The sequence below is a fragment of the Adiantum capillus-veneris genome, chromosome 20 (genome assembly GCF_014529385.1).
Source record: "Adiantum capillus-veneris isolate H3 chromosome 20, ASM1452938v2, whole genome shotgun sequence".
Classification (NCBI taxonomy): Eukaryota; Viridiplantae; Streptophyta; class Polypodiopsida; order Polypodiales; family Pteridaceae; genus Adiantum; species Adiantum capillus-veneris.
This window is the reverse complement of record NC_140950.1, coordinates 150,201,834-150,224,434: the sequence shown is the minus strand read 5'-3', so window position 1 is coordinate 150,224,434 and position 22,601 is coordinate 150,201,834. Positions and strand designations below refer to the sequence as shown.

At 40.2% G+C, this 22,601-nt stretch overlaps 1 protein-coding gene across 1 annotated transcript; it reads left to right on the top strand.

Annotated features, from left to right (window-relative positions):
* The first annotated feature begins 11,578 nt into the window (after positions 1-11,578).
* Positions 11,579-12,106, top strand: LOC147433394 (uncharacterized). The gene has a single exon (XM_086493016.1). The coding sequence runs from the start codon at positions 11,579-11,581 to the stop codon at positions 12,104-12,106; it is 528 nt and encodes a 175-aa protein (XP_086349142.1).
* The last annotated feature ends 10,495 nt before the right edge of the window (positions 12,107-22,601 follow it).

The window sequence follows — 22,601 nt, the reverse complement described above, 5'->3', positions numbered from 1 at the left end:
TGTGCATGTGGTAGAGGTGACAAGTTTAAATGAGGTTGACATGGAAGCCAATGGAATTAAGCGTGGCCGAGGAAAAGGTAAAGAGAAAGAAGGAGTCACATCACAGAGTGACCATGGACAAGGCAAGAAGGCAAAGGAAACCAAGGAAACCAAGAGGACTCGACGTCGTATCAACCTCCAAGACTTCCCTCTTGGACATGGTATGGCTCCGTACAACTTGTTGGAAGACATGAGAGGTAAGGGTCCTGATATTTCATGGCCTCAATTTCTTGCATTATGTCCACAAGTTAGGAGGGATTTAACAAGGGCAGTTAGCACTAGGAGAAAGGTAAAAGAGAGTGTGCCTGTTGTAAAAATTGCACATGCTGAAATGAACGAGGATATTACACCTGTGCTAGATTGTTACATAAAAGGAAGATTGGTTAGGAAAGGTCTAGTGGATGGGGGTGCACAAATTTGCATCATGACAGAAGGGCTCATGCAAAGACTAGGCATGCACATCCATGAGACACCTGAAATCAAAGTGAAAATGGCAAACAATAGCAAGGCTAGGTGCGTAGGCATTTGTAAAAATGTTTTTGTGGAGGCCTTTGGCATTAAGAAAGCGGTGGATTTTTATGTTATGTCGACCAAAGGAAGTGGTTATCCATTTATCCTAGGAAGACCATGGCTAATGAAAATGCGAGCTTTGCAGGATTGGGAGAGTGGGAAATTAATTTGCAGGAATGACAATCATAAGAAGGTTGTCTTTGACATGAAGGAGCAACGCCAAGAGGAGCTCCATGAAGAATCATCTCAAAGTGAGACGGAAGAAGGTTGGACCGATAGCACTTCAGAAGAAGAAAGTAGCGGCAACATTACTGAAGAGGAGTCTTCCATCGAAGTCATGGGGGTAAGGTTTAAGCCAAACAACCAAGAGACCTCTTGTCGAGGTTCGGAAGAGGTAGGTCCTCAAGAGAACGAAGGTGTTCAAGATGAAGGGATGCTGGAAGGTATGCTATCAACAACACTTACAAAGGATGAAAGAGAGGAGTGCAAATGTGGGCTAAGGAAGTTTCCTAGGATTTTTGCTAAAGACTACACCGATGTGCGTGGAGTAGATGTTGTTCAACACAAAATTGAGTTGAAGCCAGAGGCCACACCTAAGGCTCAGAAGCTACGAAGGCTAGGAGTCATCAAGGAGCAGGCTTTACTCAAGGAGGTAAGAAAGCTTCTAGCAACAGGGTTCATTTATCCAGTGGAGAATTCAGAGTGGGTCTCTCCTGTTGTTGTCACTCCTAAGAAGAACGGCAAGTGGAGGGTGTGTGTGGATTATCGTCCCCTCAATGAGGCAACAAAGAGAGATCACTTTCCCCTCCCATTCCAGGATGAGATACTAAATGAGGTAGCTGGTCATGAGAAGTACATTGTGTGCAATGGTTACTCAGGTTACTTTCAAATAGGGATTGCACTGGAGGATCAATTGAAAACAACCTTTATCACTCCTTGGGGTTGTTATGCTTTTAGAGTCATGCCATTTGGTCTGACAAATGCTCCTGCAACATTCCAACGTTTCATGAATATGGTGTTTCAAGCATTCTTTGGAAAGTCAATTAGGGTGTTCATTGATGATTTCTGTATTTATAGCTCAAAATCATTGCATCTACAAAGGGTAGAAGAAGGTTTCAAGAAGCTCTACGACATGGGAGGTCAACTCAATCCCGACAAGTGCCACATAGGTGAGGATGAAGTGATCTTGCTCGGTCACAAGGTTTCCTATAAATGCATTGAGGTGGATCCTTCAAAGGCAAAGGCTCTTATTGAGCTCCCATCACCAAAGAGTCTTAAGGAGGTCATCTCTTTCATTCAGAAGGTGAAGTATATGTCACGCTTCATTCACTTAGCCTCGGAGTTGCTTCATCCTTTGCAAAAGTTGACACAACAAGTAGAATTTGCATGGTCTGATGAGCTTGAAGAGTATTTTTGTAACATTAATGTCATTTTATCAAAGCTACCAACACTCATGTCTCCTTGTTGGGAGTACACATTCTTTGTTAGCTCTAGTGTTGGAAGGAAAACAATTGGTGCTGTGTTGCTACAACAAGATCTCCACAGTACAAGGATGCGACCCATCTACTTTGCTAGTAGGGTCATGAATGCTTTGGAGAGAGACTACACAGAAGCAGAACTCATGATGCTTTCTCTCATGTTTGCGGTGAGAAAGTTTAGATCCTACCTGCTACCAAAACCTTTTGTAATTCTCACTGCAGAAAATTTGTTCCCTTGGGTGTCATCTCAAATGAATCTTAGTACTAGGATCTCAAAGTGGATTATGGAGTTGCAAGAGTTTCAATACTCTTTCAAGGTAGAAGATAGTGTGCGTGCAAAATTGACAGGGATTCTCACTTATAGGGTGCACGAAAAGGAGATTAAGGTGCCTGAAGTAAAGACCCTACCAATGCCACCACCAAAAAGTATTCCTAATGCTTTTACCTTGTTCTTTAATGGAGCTTTTCGTCGAGCCACAGGAAAAGCAGGGGGAGGGCTAGTGTTGCTCAACCCAAGTGGAGAGGTGGTCATGAAAGAGAAGTTCAATCTACCAAGTTCAGCTAGCAACAATGAAGCAGAATATGACACTCTACTTCATGGTTTGAAGATGTGCATTGGCCAAGGGATACAACGTCTCATGGTAAAAGGAGATGCACTTCTCATTGTTAAACAGATTTTAGGCATTTGGGCATGCAAGAATGAAAGCTTAAGGACAAAAGTTCATGCCATTCGTAGGCTATTTAATCAATTTGAGGAGGTGCAATTATATCATATTCCTAGGAAACAAAATGAAGATGCTGATTTACTTGCACAACAAGCCGTTGCATGTGTAAATAAAGAAGTGCAAGTCATCATGGTGGTGGCTGCTGTGAAGCAATCGAGGTACCAGGGATTGGAGTCATTGGCTCCCATCATTGGCTATATTTTGGAGGGTGAGTTTCCACCAGACTTCACAAAAGCTCAGAAGAGGAGACTCATGAAGAAGGCAAGCGCATATCTCTTCTTAGAAGGCTCCCTCTATCAAAGAGGGAGGGATCAAGTATGCAGAAGAGTACCAACTATTGAGGAAATTCCAGCCATTCTAAAAGGTTTGCATGAAGAAGCATGTGGTGGTCATTTTGCCCAAGAATTAACTGTGAAGAAGATTTTGCTTGCGGGGTATGTTTGGCCAAGTTTGCATGTGGATTTCCAACATTGGTGTAAAAGTTGTCACAATTGTCAGATAAATGGAAATAGAAGGTTGGTGCATGGCCCGAGGCAAATAGTGCTTGCAAATGGACCCTTTGAAAAGTGGGGCATTGATGCTATGGGTCCTCTGCATAGGACAAAAAATGGTAAACTCTACATTCTAGTGGCTGTAGACTATATGACTAGGTGGGTGGAAGCTCAAAGTGTGGCAAGAGTGAATGAGAGGACAGTTAGCAAGTTTGTGTACAATCACATTTGTTGTAGATTTGGCACACCTTTGGAGATTGTTTCTGATAATGGTCCAGGGTTTAGAAAGGGATTGCTCACAGAAGTTTGTGAAGAGCTTCACATTCTACATCGTCATAGCACACCATACTACCCACAGTCAAATGGTTTGGTGGAAAAAGCTAATGGTGTCATTGCAGGCATCATTAGAAAGATGGTGAAAAACAAGACAAAGTTGTGGGATGACTTCTTGGATGGTGCCTTGTGGGCGTATCAAACCACATATAGGGAAGCCACGGAGTTCACACCATTTCACTTGGTCTATGGTCAAGAGGCTTTACAGCCAATTGAGCTAAACATTCCAACAATGCCACTTCATGGCAAATCAGCACAAGATGATCAAGAAGCATGGATGGATCGACTTCTTACCTTAGCTGAGCTTGAGTGGAAAAGAGAAGCAGCATACGAGTGCTACAAGAGGAAAGCTACGCAGGCGAAGGAGAAGCTTGACAAGAAACTAAAGGACAAAGGCATCAATGAAGGAGATTTGGTGCCAAGGTATGACAATCGACTCGATAATCGTTTTGATGCCAAGTTTGAAACTAGATGGCAAGGGCCATACATAGTCAAGAAGGCTTTCAATTCAAGTTACTATCAGCTTATGGACTTGAATGGTAAAGAGCACTCCAGGAAAGTAAACGGGTATCGCTTGAAGCCCTATTTCAGTCGCCTTCTACCAAAGGATCTACCAAAGCTCTGTCTAAAGGCCGCTGTCTCATGTAAGTATTGTTACATGAAGCATGAGTGTAACTCCAGCCAAAATTCTGAGGGGCCAAACAATAAAAATCTCGTCAAGGACTCTGAAGCACTCTCTTTGGAAAAGATGCTCTATGATGGTACATGAATATACCATCATCCAGGGGGAGGGCTAATGATAGCCGTTTTTTCGGCTCTTTGTAATTGCCACAGTGAGTTACCTCACCCTACTAAAATCACCCAAACACTGTGGCTATCCCTACCATTTCACTGTACATAGGCGTGCGTGAGTCACGGGACTTTTCCCATATCTTCTTAAAAAACCCTCAATAAGCTAGTTATTGGGCTAGTTGAGCCAAAAAAAATAATAAAAAAATAAAATATAAGTATATTATGGCCCATGCATATGTAAATATTTCTTTGTATATAGGGCCTAAATAAAAGATTTTTTCATAATTATTTTGGTATTTATTTTAATATTTCTACCTAGGTGTGTGATATTTATGCTCTGTACATTGCCTCACCATTACCACAATTTTTCTTGCCATTTTTCATATTCTTTATTCCATATAGAAATATTTTCATGTAAGCTTCTCTTATATTTGGTGTAACTCCACCCCAACGAAAATCCAAAAAAACTAGTTTTATTTATGTGTATATTTTTTTCACTATTGTGATTTTTTCCTTCCTACATATATTCTCTATTACTCTCATAAATTAGACCACCAAAAATATTCATCTTTTTATGGTAGACTTATAATGAGAGAGATTTATTTTGACCCCTTTATATTTTTCCACCTATATTATTTATATTTGACATGTACATATTTTTTAGACCCCTCAATATTTGATTTTCTTAGTTGTACTATTCACTTATATTCTAATCTCAACAATATCTTCAATTATAGACCTACCAAATAAGGTCAAGGGTAGGTGGCACGCATACATGCACTATGGAGGGCTCACTCTTGGAGGTATTCAAAAGAATCATCCAAAGAAGGACCCCACAAGGACCTTTGCAGTGGAAAAAAACGGTCGGTTTTGCTGAATTTTTAAAGTTCACTTGCTCTCCGAATTTGAAAAGGTGATACAAACAAAAGTTGTAGCTCGTGGGCTGAACTTTTGCCTCAAATTTTTTCATATTTTTTTGAGCTACGAGCTGTGAGCTATGATTTTTTTATTGGACCCCAGTTTTCCCATGCTATGCAGCCACACTCTCTCTTCCACTTTATCATTTTCCTCTTTCACACACACTTCTCCACTCATCATCCCCATCTCTCTCACCACTCCTCTCTGCACACTACTCACCTTCTCCTCAACCTTGAAGAATAAGAGAAACCATGGTGAACTCATACCTCCCACACACAATTCCATTCCAAAATTGACCACCTAGTCTCATTTTTCCTCATCCAATTTACCCATATCTATCAAAAAAACCACAAAATTCAGCCTCTTCTCTTAAAAGACAGCATCATGGTGGTTGATTACTCAGCTTCAATTACCTTGTCTCTCAAGGAAGGTCAAGAGTGGAGAAAAAATGTACCGTCAAAGCTAGTGGACCGTCAACAGGCGTCAAAATTGGCCCTACTCAAGACACTTGGAGCATCAACCTTGTAAGAAATCCACCTTTTCTTACCTCTTAAGAGTTTTTCTTCCTTATTTGTATCCTACATGGATACTCCCATTGTAAATATCCAATTCCATTTGTAAATTAATACTAACTCTACTAACACTAACCCACTATGAAAAGTCCTATCTCCTCCATTTCTCTCCTCTCTCTTTCCTCACCAACTTCTTGATAATTCCAAGCAAAAGAAATTAGATAAATTGCTGAAAATCTAACCCAACCATGGTTAGAGGAGTAACCCTAGCCTTCAAAATTGCTATAAAAGGAGGGTGTAGCTAGCACAAAAGGGGGAGCCATAAGCAAGAGCACTATGCTATAGCTTGAGAAGCCAAGCTCAACCTCTCTAGAAGGAGCTCTTGAGTGGAAGCTCATTGTCTTATGCATGTGCATGTGTTGTAATAGGGGATTAGCAAGGGAACTCTATGCCATTGTAAGAGAGAGAGTGATCATTCAATTGAGAGTAGGAAATCTATCATTTCTCCTACTAGTGTAAGCCCAACATTTGCTGAATCAAGGAGGGTGGATTTGGACTAAGCTTGGATACTTTGTCTCCCTTCCAACGTGAAGTAATGGACAACAATGATGCGTAAGTGTCTTGGTGTTTTTTGTTAAGTTCTTGATAGCTTGTCTCTGGTGTTGTCATCAATCTAGCCATAAATCCCACATACTGTAAGAGGGCGACAGGGTGGAGAGGACTCCCCTGGCTTTAAGACAGTGATTGGGGTGGCTTTTCTTGTGATGTGTTGTGGTGAAATTTACTTAAGCTATGTTGAACAAATACTAATCTCACTTTGATTTGTCATGACAGATTTGTAAGAAGGTATTAATGCAACAAGCACCCCCTCCCCCTTTCTCTCTCTTTCTTAAACATATAGTTGTGTTTGCTTGATCATTAACGATACACTTCAAAGCAGCCCGAGCACCATCTCTCTCTCTCTCTCTCTCTCTCTCTCTCTCTCTCGTGTTTTAGTGTGTGAGAGTGTTCCATTGGTGTTAGGGTTAGTGTAAATTCCTTGCTTGTTTGTGGGTTGCTCTAACGATTCTCCTCTTTTGCGTCCTAGTTCGCTCTTAAACTAGGTGGTGCCCCTTGTGTAGTTGGGATTTGGCTGGGGGTTTGTTGTTTTGGTTTGTGTTGTGTTGTGCCCCAGCCCCATTGAGCAGCACGGGAGCCTTTAAGGGTGTCTAGAGGTTGCTCTTCTTGTTGCCCGCCCAGGACCGCCTCAACATAAAGACTATGCGCTGCTGGAAAAAGATCTTCCTGGACACATGAACATTAATCTGAATTCTTTGAGTTAAATGAAAAGGAGTGAACTGAGGGCCATTTTGATCATCCATTAAAGCCAACCATGAAGCTCCCAAGAAGGCACACCTAACTCAACCTCTGATTTTGCCAAAATTTCAGCAGCATAACAGCATAAATGGCTCAAAATACCAAAAAACCAGCTATCATAACTTGGGAAAACTTCGACAGAGTTTCCCCAGAAGTAGAGCAGTAGGAACCCAAAATATAGACTGTCTATGTATGCATAAACTGTCAACAATAGAACCCGAGCATCAAGTAGGACTCACTAGTACATAGCCTATGGCGAGGTCACGAAAAGGGTGCTCCAGCTACCTGTATCACCGAAAGGATCTCCACATTTGAGAATCCCCAGCTCAATAAAAACCTCACGCTATCGACCCTCACACGAAGGATAATGCAAATCGCGTATAGTCAAGTCTTAGAAATGACTATCTTCCAGACCAAGTCTCAGAAATGGCTGGGACTGCCAAATACAACCAAGTATGGCTCCACAAATGTGTACAATGGCAGTTTCCACAAGTAACGTACAATCCATCAGACAATGCGCTCAAATAGGCGCCAAGTGATGCATACCCACAACAACTGCAAGTGACATCACTGCTAGTATATCACTATACTCCAGCTACCTGTACCTGTGTGAATCACCTGTACCTGTACCTGTCCCAGTAACCTGTAACCTGTAACCTGTAATCTGCAACCTGTAATCTACAACCTGTAACCTGTAATCCCGAATCTCAAAGCTCGAAGCTCGAAGCTCGAAGCTCGAAGCAGAAGGTACTCGAAGAAGATCCTCCGTGGGGGCGCCAAAAGAATGTGAGCGGGATGGAAACACACACAGCACCTCTATAACAACCCGACACACACTCTTGGGAAGATACACACACACACACTATGGGGCACCACTCGGCTTACACAACACACCTGGCCGAGATAGGGAACACACCTCTGGAGTGAGAGGAGAGAGACTATCCACTTGCCCACTCCACACAGAGACACACACACACACACATAAAAACTCAGCTCAAAAGAGGAGAACTTTTGATGTTTAGATACAAATGAGCTTTGGCCAACACCAATGGGGCAAACAGCTCACACAATATGGGTAAAAGATACCAGATACAATCACAAATTGGAGAAGAAGCTTCACTCACCGGAGAAGATTACACAGAAAAACAGCAAAAAAAGAGTGAGGAATTTGGCAAAATGGACAGCGCCATCACGTCCGGAACGGCCCAAAACCCCAGTCTACAATGTCAAAGTGCTCAAATCCGACCTCGGATGAGCAGTTTACGGCCAAAGCAGGCTCCAAAAACCCAAAAAACACACCTGCGGCTGTTCCTCCTCTCTTCTCCACGTTTTTTTCTGGTCTTCTCTCTCTTTTTTCAGTTCCCACACTTAGATTTATTAGTTGGGCACGCTTGGCCTTTTAGATGACCTCAAGCGGACCCCGAACAGGCCAAAAACTGACCTCGCAGTGCATAGTTGTCACCTTTTTGCATCATTCGCACACCTGGCACTCAGCTTTTTTCCAATAATGCACCTTGCCACCACGTGAAGTGGCCCCAAAAAAAGGTCCTCATGATGACCTTTCTGCATAATTCTCACAAGCAAACACCCACGTTGTGTCCGTCCTCATCCGCGTGCAAATATTGACCTCGTTCGCCCTCCTGACGCCACTAGATGCCATCTGACGCACCTGCTGACCTCACGTCGTCGGCCCGCGGATAGCTTCCTCGAGAAGTTTTACGCGCTACCAACTCCTCCTTATTGTAGAAAAAACACACTAATACTGATAATAGAGAAAATCGCTGCACTATGTACATGCTGTCCTACCTGTACACATGTGGGCCCCACGTAACCACCTGGCTCTGGAAAATGGGCAATCCTTTATTTGATGCACCATGCATGTATATGTACATATGCGCAATCCCTTGCTCCAAAAAACTCCTGACAGCGTATTATGTCTTTTGTCCCAGATTTTGACTATTCTTGGTTTTAAGCCTTCTCCAATGTTTATAATTGAGTTTCAAGTGTTTTTGTCAGGTTTGAATGTAAAAACAAGATCTGAATCCAAAATTTCCTGTTCTTTGCGTTTCTTGGGCTCCGACTTGTCTTTTTGGGTTTTTTTGAGTGTTAATGCTCTTGTTTTAAGTTGAAATTAGGGTATAACCCCCCTTTTGAACACTCTGGTAAAGTCAAAAATTTTGTTTTGGTCTCTGTTTGGTCATTTAGACATCATACGCGTATGATGTCTAAAGTTGCAGATTTCTAGTTTTTTGGCACAGAATCCTTCCTAAAGCTTTCTCAAGTGCTCAGCAACTCCCAGATACACAGAAAATTTCTCTGACTTTTGTTTATTGCAAGTTTCACTACTAACTCGACGGTTTAGTGATCTAACATGCAATCAACCATATCAAGCAAATACTCCAATGATTACTAGCTCCAGATCACGATCAAATGAAGTCCTACCTAAGCTATTCCTAATCATAAAATGGGTTTGGTAATTGTGATTTTAAAGAGATCCACTGTCACTCACGGACTAGCAAATTCTTCTTCTATCAGCAAATACTCAACACCAACAAAACAACAAACAAATCTAAGTTAAACTAAAAATACTGTCAACACGGAAGACCCAGGAATACCCCACTTCCTAGTATCTCTCGAGATCTTCGGAGTCCACCACTCCTAGATCTTTTCTAACTAAAGTATACAAAGTAGTTTATACGACTCACCTCGTAGGATTAGTCTAAGGCCACCTACTTAGGGCTCTCGTCCCCAGAAGCGGCGCCAAATGTTAAGGCAGTTACGCCAGTAGCGGAAGCTAAATAGCGAGAACTCAACCAACAACAGAGTTTGTCAGACGAGGACAGAGCTTGACCCGCAGGCGCATGGAAACAACTAGGTGGGTCTCAAATCACCTACTCGACCTTCTAATGACAATCACTACTAAGGAAATCAAATATAAGTTCTAAAATACGCAAGTGACTGAAATCCGTACTAAGAACGAATGCTATACGAAACAGGATCTAGAATCATTGAATCGATCTCAAACTCAAGGGGAAGTCTATACACTAGGTAAGAACAACACCCTAAAGACTTGAACTGCAAAATCAACCTATAACCACTCCGTGCGGTAAACGCGTATGAAGACAGGCCAAAAAATACAGGTGATCGAAACTTGACCCCCATGGCACCAATGTGTAGCTCTACTCGTTGTGGTTCTATAGATATGCTGCACGCTCCATTCCGACACACGAGTTGGAAGAAATCTCACACCGAAGCTCGTAGGAACTTACCACACATAGAAGCCGATAGCACGCACTCTTGGTATCTGTGCGTAGCTCTCGCCGTTGCTAACACAATGGCGGTGTCGCTTCTCCAATGGCGGCTCCGTAGCTCGCGTAGCAAGTAGATTAGACTCTCACTCACTCTCTCTCTCTCTCTCTCTCTCACGGCGCTCAAAAAACTCACTTTGATTAATAAACTGAATCCCTTAGGTTACAAAAACTTTGGCTTATATACCTGAGCCTTGGAGGTGAGAACATCTCTAACTAATTACATCAGCAAGTGAAATTACTTCGGGATTACAAGCTGGAAACTCAATTGAGTCCCGTTACTTAATGAATGGCTCAAATCAAAATTAATGTCGGAAAGACATTTATTACAATCAATGGTTACAAAATGATAAGTGTGAGCAAAAATGTGGGTGTGATCCTCTGCTGGCTCAACAGGATTATGTAGAGAAATTAACCAAATCTTTTGTAACGAATCCAATGAATCCAGCCACAACAGCATATCTTATGCCCTTTCTAGTGGAGAACGAGGCAAAGAGACCCATGCATTGTGATGAAGTGAAGGGAGATAAGTTAAACACTTATTCTTATTGGATTATATCAGGGCTTCACTCAATTCATGCAGCCAAGATATATATCCAAATCCAAACTTCACGTTGTCTATCCACTAGACATCTATACTTGAAAAGGAATGCTAGAATTTTGGTGGATTGTCCTTCTGAGATGTGCATTGAGCTATCTCGAATGACAAATATGGAGTCACATAACATTATGAAGAATGCACCTTACCTAGAGCAACTTCAAGAACTACGTGATCAATGGATAGCATTTGGGTCTCGACCAAAGCCACACCAAGGACTTTCCAAGAAAAGCCATCAACGGGTTCCATGGATGGTAATGTTGCTTTACTTTCACCAAATTCATATGTATATCTCTCATCATTTTCTCATTCTTAATTCTCTTGTAATTCTAGAGATTTTTGGAGTACATTGGAGCAGGATGTGCATCTCGAGATTGTCACATGATAGTAAGCTCTCAAGCAATATTTGATGGGTGGGTGGATATCATGAAGAGATATTCAAAGGGTGAGATTTTACCTCAAGAGGATAGTTTGCCAAAGAAGGAAGGCAACCTTCACCTACTGCATTTCGTTTCCTTATGGGATTGAAAGATTCAGACATCCTTACACTACAAACAAAAATCAATGAAGGTCACATCATTTTTCTCAAAAACAAATGGGATAAAGAAGATGTGATTGACATGGAGACACGTGCCAAACAAATAAAGCAAGATAGGGTCTTAAGAGAGGAGTTGGTCACTCTCTTCAATGGCTTTGTCAAAGAAAGTGGAAGTTCACTGAAGACTTGGGAGAAGCTTGCAAATGACTATGGTGCCAATGATGAAGTCTATGCAAAGATTTTGGGTGTTTGTAGTGATTGGGTGTCTAAGAAGCTAACACGTGGAGCAGATGCGGGGCCCTTGCCAAGTGTTGCAAAGGATATTGTAAGCTTTCTAATTGGAAAAAAGAAAAATCCACTTCAATCAACAACAAGATTGCCTTGGTATGTTTATGTTGTTGGATGTAGCCTTGAAACATTTGATCCTATGCACAATGCATATAGAGATCCAGTAACCATTGGAGTGGTTGTCCTAGATGCAGCACATGGAGTTGAGGGCATGAAATGAGACTTCATCAAGTTTGAAAAGGTATTATCCACATTGTTTAAGATGACAAGTGAGCCTAAACAATTTCTACTATTGTCATTTGCCAGTCGCAAACAGATGGCAGCTTTGGAGGATGCTCTTGAGAAAATGCCTTGCAAATACATCATGCAAGTTGGAAGCATTGATTTTTAACCAAAATTAGAAAGCCTTGGTTTTGGAGCTATAGAATCCTTTGTGGCTTTGACATTGGTAACCATGGAGAAGAATTTTGTCAACTTAGATCGATATGTAAATAACATAAACAAGCCTTGGATCTTGGATAGCCTGGAGAAAGAGGAGGGCCTTGGATAGTGATAGCTTGGAGAAAGAGGAGGGCCTTGAAGAAGATGGTGATGAGCACAAAAACTTTATTAAAAGTGTCTTGAGAAGGAAAAAAAGGGTCATGAAGTCTACAATAAAAGCTTTTAATGATGACCATGAGGTTGTATTTGATGTGTTTGCATGTGGCCTTGCATCCAAGGTGGCATTAGAAAATAATCTCAAGACAATTGCAGTGGTTTGCAACTCACAAGAGCAAAGGGAGGTTGAGGCAGCTTGTTGGAGGACCCATGAGAGAACCAATCCACATAAAAGTTCTCAAGGTGTTCCTCTTGCCATTGATGCAATTACCATTCCAACAACAAAGGAGGTCATGGAAGAATCAGGCCAAGACATGGAAAGCCTAATTATGAAAGAGAAATTAAAGTCCTCTTCAAGTTTTTAAGAACTCTTCCTTCTAGTTTTTTTAGTAAAGACATGGTGGTGTCTATTTTGACTTTGCTTAGAAGATTGGTATCTATGCAATGTATTTTGTGTTTATGTTTTGGGATACATTTAAGATAGAACTAATGCTTGAATGGCTGTTTTGGTGAAATATGATAGTTTATGATCCTTTATAAAAGAAATGTTCGTATGTTTGCTTCAAGTTTCATTTGAAAGAACTATATAGTGCAATGTTTTTTTATTGTTAGTATTAGACACAAAGATAATTGTTTGTATCTTAAGCACTACCTATATGTATGGATATGAAAGGTGAAAAAGATAGCTCACAAACACATATATCCTTTTCATAACATCATGAATTTAACTACATTGATCACTTGGTTGATTTTGTATTTCTTTATTGTTTGGTTTGCAAATGAAATGTTTTGATTTTCTAGTGAAAAAATTAACTTATTGAGCCCAATCATTTTCCATTGCTCATATTGAACCATATCATGTAAGTAGAACTATCTTCACATCAAAAGTTATTTGACATTTGAAGATGTGGTCTACATCTACTCACCTTCATAATCTAGTTTAATAATATAGTATGTGTGTATAAAGGTTCCACATTTTCAATTGAATATTTGACCACAAGGTCAGTTATTACTTTAGAACCAAACAATTTTTTTTGGTAAGGGGTATAGTATATGTTCAAAGTAGAAAATGATAACACAACCAAATGCTATTGTGCATAGTGTAAAATAACAATGGAAGTTGTATGGTACCTTTGAGGTTTAATCATAAATGCTCAATGAAGTCACCTCAAAATTTTGGTGTAGAGATTATACATTTAACCACATGGTAAAAGTTTAATCACTCTCAAAATATAACTCTACAATTGCAACAATTATAGAAAAAAATGCATGGTACTAAAAAATGAGTCTATAGCTTAGGTTCATTTTTCTCTTATTTAGTCATCTTTTTGTTGTCACAATTATAAGTATGGTGTAAGCATTGAGAATTGTGTTCTATTTGAGTTCTTTGTTGGAAAATGTTTTATTAATTAGCAACATGCAACTCAAATGAGGAATTGTGTGTGCTTGAGGTTTGGTCACAAGGCCAAATCTTGTGACCTTATTGGTTTTTAAAAGGTAACGCATAGAGGCCTTGGGTGTGCCTAACGTTATGGCCACAAGGTCAAATGTTATTACCTTTTGTTATGAAGAGATAATTCATAGAGGTCTTGAGACCTCAATGGTTATCAAAAGGTAACTCATAGATGCCTTGGGTGTGCTTAGATTGTTGGTCACTCAAGCTATAACTTCTTGAGGCCTTGATTGTGTCTAGACCTTTGGCCACATGATCAAATGTTATGACTTTGCAGTTATCAAGAGGCAAACCATATAGTTTTTATCTATGGATAATGTTTTTTCATAGAGGTTTAAATCTTTTAGCTCATAGAGGTCTTCAATGTTGCTAGAGTTTTGGACAAAAAGGCAAATGTTTGGATGTTGTGTGCATCAAGAGCTCACACATATAGGTATTGTGTCCCTATAATTATCAAGAGGTAACACATAGAGGTCTTGTGATGATGTGTATTCATAGTTTGGCAACAAGGTCTGATTTGGTCACCCTTGTGGATATCATGTGACAACTTGAAGAGCCCTTGGGTATGCCTAGATATTTGAACACATGGTCATATATTATGACATTGTGGTTGTCAAGAGGTATCTCATAGAGGTCAAGTAACCTTTTTGGATTTCAAAATGTAACTTGTAGAGACCTTCTGTGTGCCAAACGTTTTAGCCACAAGGTCAAATATTGTGACCTCTTGGTTACTAGCATGTAGCTCAGAAAGGCCTTAGGTGTCCTTAGGGATTTTTCCACAAGGTCAATTCATCATAGTCCTCTCACCTCAATGGCTAACAAGATGTAATTGATAAAGGAATTTGGTGTGCCTATAGTTTTGGCCATAAGGTCAAATATTGTGACCTCTTGGTTACTAGTAGGTAGCTCATAAAGGCCTTATGTGTCCCTATATATTTTTCCACAAGGTCAATTCATAGTGTTCCTCTCACCTCAATGGCTAACAAGAGGTAATTGATAAATGACTTGGGTGTGCCTAGAGTTTCTGCCACAAGGTTATATCCTATGACCTTGTAGCTATCAAGAGGAAACTCATAGAGTTCCTTTACGTTTAGTGGTATGAAGTTGTCACTCATAGCGGTCCCAATTTTGAAAAATGTTTTGCCACAAGGTTATATCTTGCGATTTGGCAGTTATGAAGAGGTAACTAATAGATTCCTTGGGTGTACCTAGAGATTTGATCACAAAGTCAAGTTATAGAGGTTCTCTTACCTTGGTGGCTATCAAGACGTATCTCATTCACATCTTAAACATGCCTAGAGTTTTGGTCACAAGGTCTAATCTTGTGACCTTTTGACACTAAAGATGTAACTTTTAGATCTCTTGGTTGTGCTAATGTGTAATGATTTATTGTTGTGAAACATTGTGTTTGACATAACTATGGGATGAACTAAGTTTAACATGTTTCACCATAATATATCATGAACTTCATTACATTTCACTATGCTAATGTGTAATGATTTATTGTTACGAAACATTGTGTTTGACATAGCTATGGGATGAACTAAGTTTAACATGTTTCACCATATTATATCATGAACTTCACTACAATTCATTGTTCTAATGTTAGTTATAGCTAGATTAAACCTTGAGATTGTGTTTTGGATCACTCAATATCTTCTAAGCTTTTACATAGACATCAATAGACGGTTTTTTTTGGTGTTGCGCAAAACAGCCAATCATTGTACTAAGAGAGATATACTTGACTTTTCAATAGGTTTGTCAATATCAAAGTGCATTGGAACACCAGCGGTGTCCTCACCGAGACATGCTGGACAACTATGCATCATACTTGATCTCAATGGTCTTCTCTTGCAATGTTGCTTTGCAAAATCAACAAAATTTCAAAGTTTTCGTATGGGCAAGCAATGGGTTGTACTTCGGCCTGGATGCACACAATTTCTTGAAGCCTTATTTGCAGTGTTCCATGTAGGGGTTTGGTCTACAGCACTAGAAAAAAATGTCATGTCAATTATTGAAAGTTTGAAGGTTTTCACAGAAAGGAAATGTCCCTTTTTCATGGTATGGGGTCAAGAAAAATTTCATAGATATCCATTGAAGACCATATATAGACTAGACAAGATGGGAGTAGAAGCAATGTTCAAGCCTTTAAAGCATGTGTGGAATGAATTTGGAAATATGTGTATCCATCAAAAGACCATTCTCATAGATGATAGCCCATATAAAGGATGTTTGAACCCTATGGAGAACTGTATCTACCCTGAACCATTCAATGTCAACCATGGAGACTCAATCTTGATTGATGAACTCTTACCCTATTTGACTCAATTGAGTGGATCCCAAAATCCACTAGAAGTTGTCAAGTGCAGTCGATATGGACAAGAGCCAGTTCAACTTGGACATGCATTATACAAACAATTCAAATTTGTGATTGATGAATGGACCGCATCAGATAATGAAGGGGTTTCATCATCTACATCAATTAAACCCACAATTGCACATAGTCAAAAATGAAAGTTTATCCAGTCTTCAATCATCTCTTGTTTTAATAAACCAACTACATCACAAGGATCTTCATCAATGATTGCCTCTTGTCATCCATCATTGCCAGTGAACATCTCACAATTGTCGATACAAAAGCAAATACCCCTTGTGAATACTTTGAAAGACATGGAAGCAATGCACCTTGCTCATCAATTAGGCTATGACAAAAATTTTATATGTGGTCGAACAGCTAGATTGTACCTACAAAATCTACAAAAGTTGTAGTCACGAGAACTATAGTGATATAATAAATCAATAATTTCATAAGAGTATGTTTTGATGTCTTGGTGCAAATTGTCTTGGCCTCATAGAAAATTTTATTTCTCCATTGTGGAACGTGTCATGGGTGTTTTTAAATACGAACGTTGTTATTGAAAAGTTAAACTCTGTTATCTAGTTTTACTATGTGGTCTCAATTTCATTTTATCTCTTTTTTACCGTGTAAACATCATGGATACGGACAAGAAAATCTAACAACTTATTAGATCATATTTGTGGAAAATTTAACAAGATGTCATTGTCAAATATACATTTTAGTGTGGATTGTGCACTACAACTCCTTTATTCATACATTCTAGTGGGCTATAGCAAAATTCAGACAACTAGATTGGATTTGTAAAATAAAAACATTACAGTTACATGAACTAGTGATGTAGTAACTTTGTAATTCTTTTTAACTTTATAAGAGTGTGTTTCGACAATTATTTCCAAATTTCTTATTTGAGACTTTTGTTTTCAATTCTCTTGGCCTCATAACAAAGTTGCATGCTCCATTGTGGAGCATAATACTGGTGTTTTTAAACACCACCATTGTTCTTGAGAAGATCAACTCTACTATCTAGACCTACTTGTATAGTGATCCAAAATTTCACTATATCTTTATTGTACTATGCAAACACTTGTATATGGAAAGAAATTTAACAATGGAAACAAAATGCTTTTGTCAACTATAATTAGTGCGCATTATGGCAATGAAATTGTATCATAAGATTTGAGCATTCTAATGTTTTGTGAGATTTGAATATTACAGATGTCTTTCAAAGATAGATAAGTTTTTCCATGGTCATATCAACTAATTTGGCCATTTTATTGTTTTGTAAGCTTGCAATATGAGATACATATTCTCCCAATATGCTAGCTAACTAAAGCTATAACCATATCATAAGATTTGACCATTTTAGTGTATCATGGGATCTACCTATTGGATGCATGTTCTTTAAATTTAGCACAATGATATTTGAGATCTTCATGCCCACAAACGTCACATTTGATTATCCTCCATCATAGAAAAAGACTTGACAATTTGTTAGCATGTAAAATCATAAGGCTATCCTTACAAATTAAATGAATTTGGAATGATTGATTGATAAACAAATGGTCCATGCAAAGTCTTATGAATTAGATAAGATTTGACCACTTGACCAATAAACAAACAATCTAGAGAAATTATGGGATTAGGTGAAATGAGATCCACTTAGTCAATAAACAAACTATTAATGAAAATCATTTTGAAGGGTTTTACTCCATGAATTGTAGCTTGGAAATGTAAGCCAAAAAATGAAAATAGAAAATCGTAGCATGAAGAACACAAAGAATATAAGTTTGTTCATTATATCACTAGACAAAGAACAAAGACAAATTGGCTTAGAATTTAGGAGAAAAGGTATCAAAAGACATTTTGTAAAGTTGTAATGTCACAAATAAAATATAATATGGACAAAGTTTCAACTAAATACATAACTTTGAAATAATCATAGATTTTCAAACTTTAGGAGAATAGGATATCACCTTTGCCTACAAAAACCAAACCCAATGTTGAATTCAAAGAGAAAATCGTTAATGTCTTGAAAGTGGGACTTGGGAGATTCCCAAATTCTCTACTATGGAGTTCTTTTGGCTTTTGAGTATCTTCTATGGCCTTCCCCTGTTCCACTCGGCTTCTTTTTCTTTTCGTCCGTCGGGGTGGTCAGCTTCTTGTGCGGATTCTATTGGTTTGGTGGACTCATAATCTTTCTCTTTCTCAGGCTCCTCTTTTGTATTGGTTTCTTTGCTTGCAGGTGATGGTGGCGGGCTAGGCATGGGATGGTCTTGTTGTTCTGTAGGCGGTGAGGTGGGTCGGGAAGATCCATAACTTTGTTCTTGTCTAGGCATTTCCTCGGCTTGCCTTTGGTCTTCCACCTCCTTGGCTTTCTTAGTAGCTTCTTCTGCCTCCTTCAGCTTTAGAGATTCAGTCTCTTGGTACATTCTTTCTAAATGCTTTGTTGGATCTTCAGTTTCTTTTCTTGTATGATGCTTTGTTCGAGGGCCTTTAAGTCCAACAGGTACCCATTTTTTTGGGTCCTTCCCTTGTGCTTGCCTACTGTACTGGTACGCCTGTTTCTCTCTTTCATAGCCCTCTTGTTTTTGAGCTGGCTCTTCTTGGTGTGGGGCCACAACTTTTCTTTTCATCTCTTCTCTATGAGCTCTCTTTTCTTCGTTGTCAGAGCTCTCGTTGTTGTGCCTTTCCGGCGAGTTGTCAGCTGTCTCTTCATCAGATTTATATGATCTTTTCCTTGACCTTGTAGCTCTTGGAGAGGGTTGTGTTTCCAATATCCATGTGTTTTGATCAGGGGGAGGCAGTAGGTTGTCGGCCATGCCGATGGCATGATATGCTATTCTAGTCAAGACCTCTGGCGCACCCAAGTACGTGATTTTTCCTTCCTTCAATGTTGTCAAGACATACTGCACATGGTCCACTGGTTGTCTTGTTGTCAACTTGAGAACCTGAGTGAATGTGGTGGCCACGACGTGATTTGGTGTAGTGTACCTTGGTGGCCTTTTTGCCAAGAAATGAATGTGCTGGTGGTAGAAACGGGCTGGCTCTTCCACTTGTTTGTGAATGAGGTCTGCGAATGTAGCCGCAGCTGTCTCTTTGGTAAATGTGACTACTGTCTTTCTGTCTCTTGCTCGCATGGTCATTCTTTGTGGGCAGTTTGAGTGCCTCTGCCACTATCTCTTTTGTGATCACTACTTAGACCTTGTTACCTTGGGTGTCGGATATATGTGCAGTTCCATCTTGTGTGATTGTGGATAGTGTTGGAATTAGGGTTGCAGAGAAACACACACAGCTTGGAGAAGACGAAGGGAGCTCAAGGCACACAATAGAGAGTGTGTTACTTAGTGTGCAATGGAAAGATAGATAGCCCTAGAGTGATGGGCGTATATACAATGCACGGGGGAAAAAACCTCCTAAAGAGGGAAAAAATGCCCCGGCGGTCCTAGTGTGTTCACACACATCACTACCACATGTATATGGTAACAAATCCCCCCTGGAGTGATGCGGTGAACGAGAGCTGGCACATGAGTAAAGGGAAGTGCCATGCCCTGAGGACAGGATCAGTCCACAAAGGGGAGTAAGCCCAAAGCTTTGCGGAAAGCTTCAAGCTTCTCACGAGACAATGCCTTTGTGAAAAGATCTGCAAGGTTGTCCTGTGTTGGCACATAAGCCAAGCTGATCTCTCCTGCTGAGAGCCTCTCCCTGACATAGTGGTAATGCACCTCAATGTGCTTTGTGCGAGCATGAAAAACTTGGTTCCTCGCAACTGCCAATGCGCTCTGACTGTCAGTGTAGATAGTGTTGGCAGTGTCCTGTCCAACACCCAAGTCAGCCATAAGGCGTCTGAGCCATACACACTCAACCGTAGCTGTGAAGACTGCCCTGTACTCAGCCTCACAACTCGAAGTGGCCACAGTAGGTTGCTTCTTGCTCAACCATGATATACATGAACTGCCAAGCATGAAACAAAAACCACTTGTGGACACTCGCGTGTCAAAACAACCAGCCCAATCTGAGTCCGAAAAAGCATGTAACTCTGGCGGCAATGATCCCCCCTTGGGATAAAACAAGCCAAGATGTAAAGTGCCACTAAGGTAGTGGAAAATCCTCTTGACAGCCTGCCAATGCTTAGACCCTGGGCTATGCATAAATCTGCTGACCTGCGAGACTGCAAACTGAATATCTAGCCTCGTGTTGCATACATAAATGAGGCAGCCAACAGCAGTTTGGTAAAGAGTGAAATCAGCAGGATCGCCAGCATCATGTAGACTCAACTTCAAACCTGTTTCCATGGGAGTGGCAATAGGTTTGCAATCCTCAAGTCCAAAATTACATAGCAATGTCTCTATGTAACTTTTCTGACACAAGGCAATACCACCATCACACTGCTTAAACTGTATACCCAAGTAATGATGCAACAGCCCCAAATCTTTCATCTTGAAAGTAGCATTCAAATCAGCCTTAAATTCAGCAATATGTCTCTCATTTGGTCCAGTGATCAGCAAATCATCAACATAAAGAACCACAATGAGAAATACATCATCCTCACGCTTTACATACAATGTGCTTTCTGTTGGACTATTACGAAAGCCTCGTTTAACCAAATGAGTGTCAGATTTCTCATACCAAGCACGAGGAGATTGCTTCAACCCATACAAAGCCTTCTTACATTTGCACACTTTGTCCTCTTGTCCTTTTATGACAAAACCGCGAGGCTGCGTTACATAAATTCCTCAAATATGTCACCATTCAAGAAAGAAGTAACAATGTCTGATTGATGTACATCCCAACCAAAATGAGCTGCCAATGCACATAGAAAACGCACAGTAGTCATACGACAAGTGGGAGCAAAAGTCTCTTCATAATCTATGCCTTTTTGTTGTGCATAACCCTTTGCAACAAGTCGAGCCTTATGGCGATCGATCTCACCATCCGGCTTGCGTTTCAACTTGTAAACCCACTTCGTACCAATGGCCTTTTTGCCAGGAGGCAAATCACATAAAGTCTATGTGTCATTCTCTATAAGTGCATCATATTCTGATTTCATGGCAACAATCCAATTTTCTGAATTCTGTGCTTCATCAAAAGACAGAGGCTCCTCAACATCATGTAAACTAGACACAGCCAAAGCATAACAATCTGATGCATAAGATGCATGGTGAGAGCCTGAACGAGTATGACTAGATAAAGGTGCATCCAATTTACTGTCACGCAAAGTGTGCACCAGCCATTTTGGCATACCTCTAGCCTGCTCATTTTCAGCCCTTTCCTCATCAAGTACATCATGTACATCTGCATCAGTAATAGGCTGTTCTAAAACATTTTCAGAAACCCCCATAGGCTGTACATTTGCCTCATTGGAACTTACATTCGTATTTCCACCACTGAAAAGAGGCAACAAAGTGTCATAAATGTCCTGTGAGCTTACATTACTGTCTCTAGTACATGACAGCAAGGGTTGAACAGAATCTTCCACAAACACTACATCCCGTGAAACCAGAATACGTTTTGTTTGCGGATGATACAACCTGTAACCTTTGCTTTCAGCACTATAACCAACAAAAATACATTTGACAGCCTTATCATCCAATTTTCTGCGCTGCACTTGTGGCACCAAAGCATATGCCAAACAGCCAAAAACACGCATGTGCTCAATAGAAGGTTTTCTATCATGCCGTGCTTCATATGGAGTAATAGACTGCAAAGCTTTCGTAGGACACCTGTTAAGTACATAAGTGGCACACATGATGGCCTCAAGCCAAAAAGAATGCGGCAAAGCTTGACTTTTGACCATACATCGTGCCATTTCCGTTAGTGACCTGTTTTTCCTCTCAGCAACACCATTTTGCTGAGGTGTATAAGGCACTGTACATTGGTGCTTTATCCCACGACTAGCCAGAAATGCATTAAATTCATGAGACATATACTCCCCCCCTCGATCGGAATGGAGGGTGCCCATAGTACATTTTGAGACATTTTCAGCCATAGCCAAAAATTGTTTGAAGCAGATAAAAACTTTGGACTTCGCTTTAAGCGGAAATACCCACGCATGCCTGGAGTAATCATCAATGAAAGTCACGAAGTACAGGTAATTGCCCAAGGACGGAGTTTGCATGGGCCCACAAACATCACTATGCACAAGCTGCAACCTGCATGTGGCCCTAACTGAACCATCCTTTGGAAACTTAGAACGCTGCATTTTACCCAGAATACAGCCTTCACAAACATGTTTGATAGGTGCTTCAAGAGGCGGAAAAGAAGCAACCATATCAGATTTCTGCAAACGCAGCAAACTGGCAAAATTCA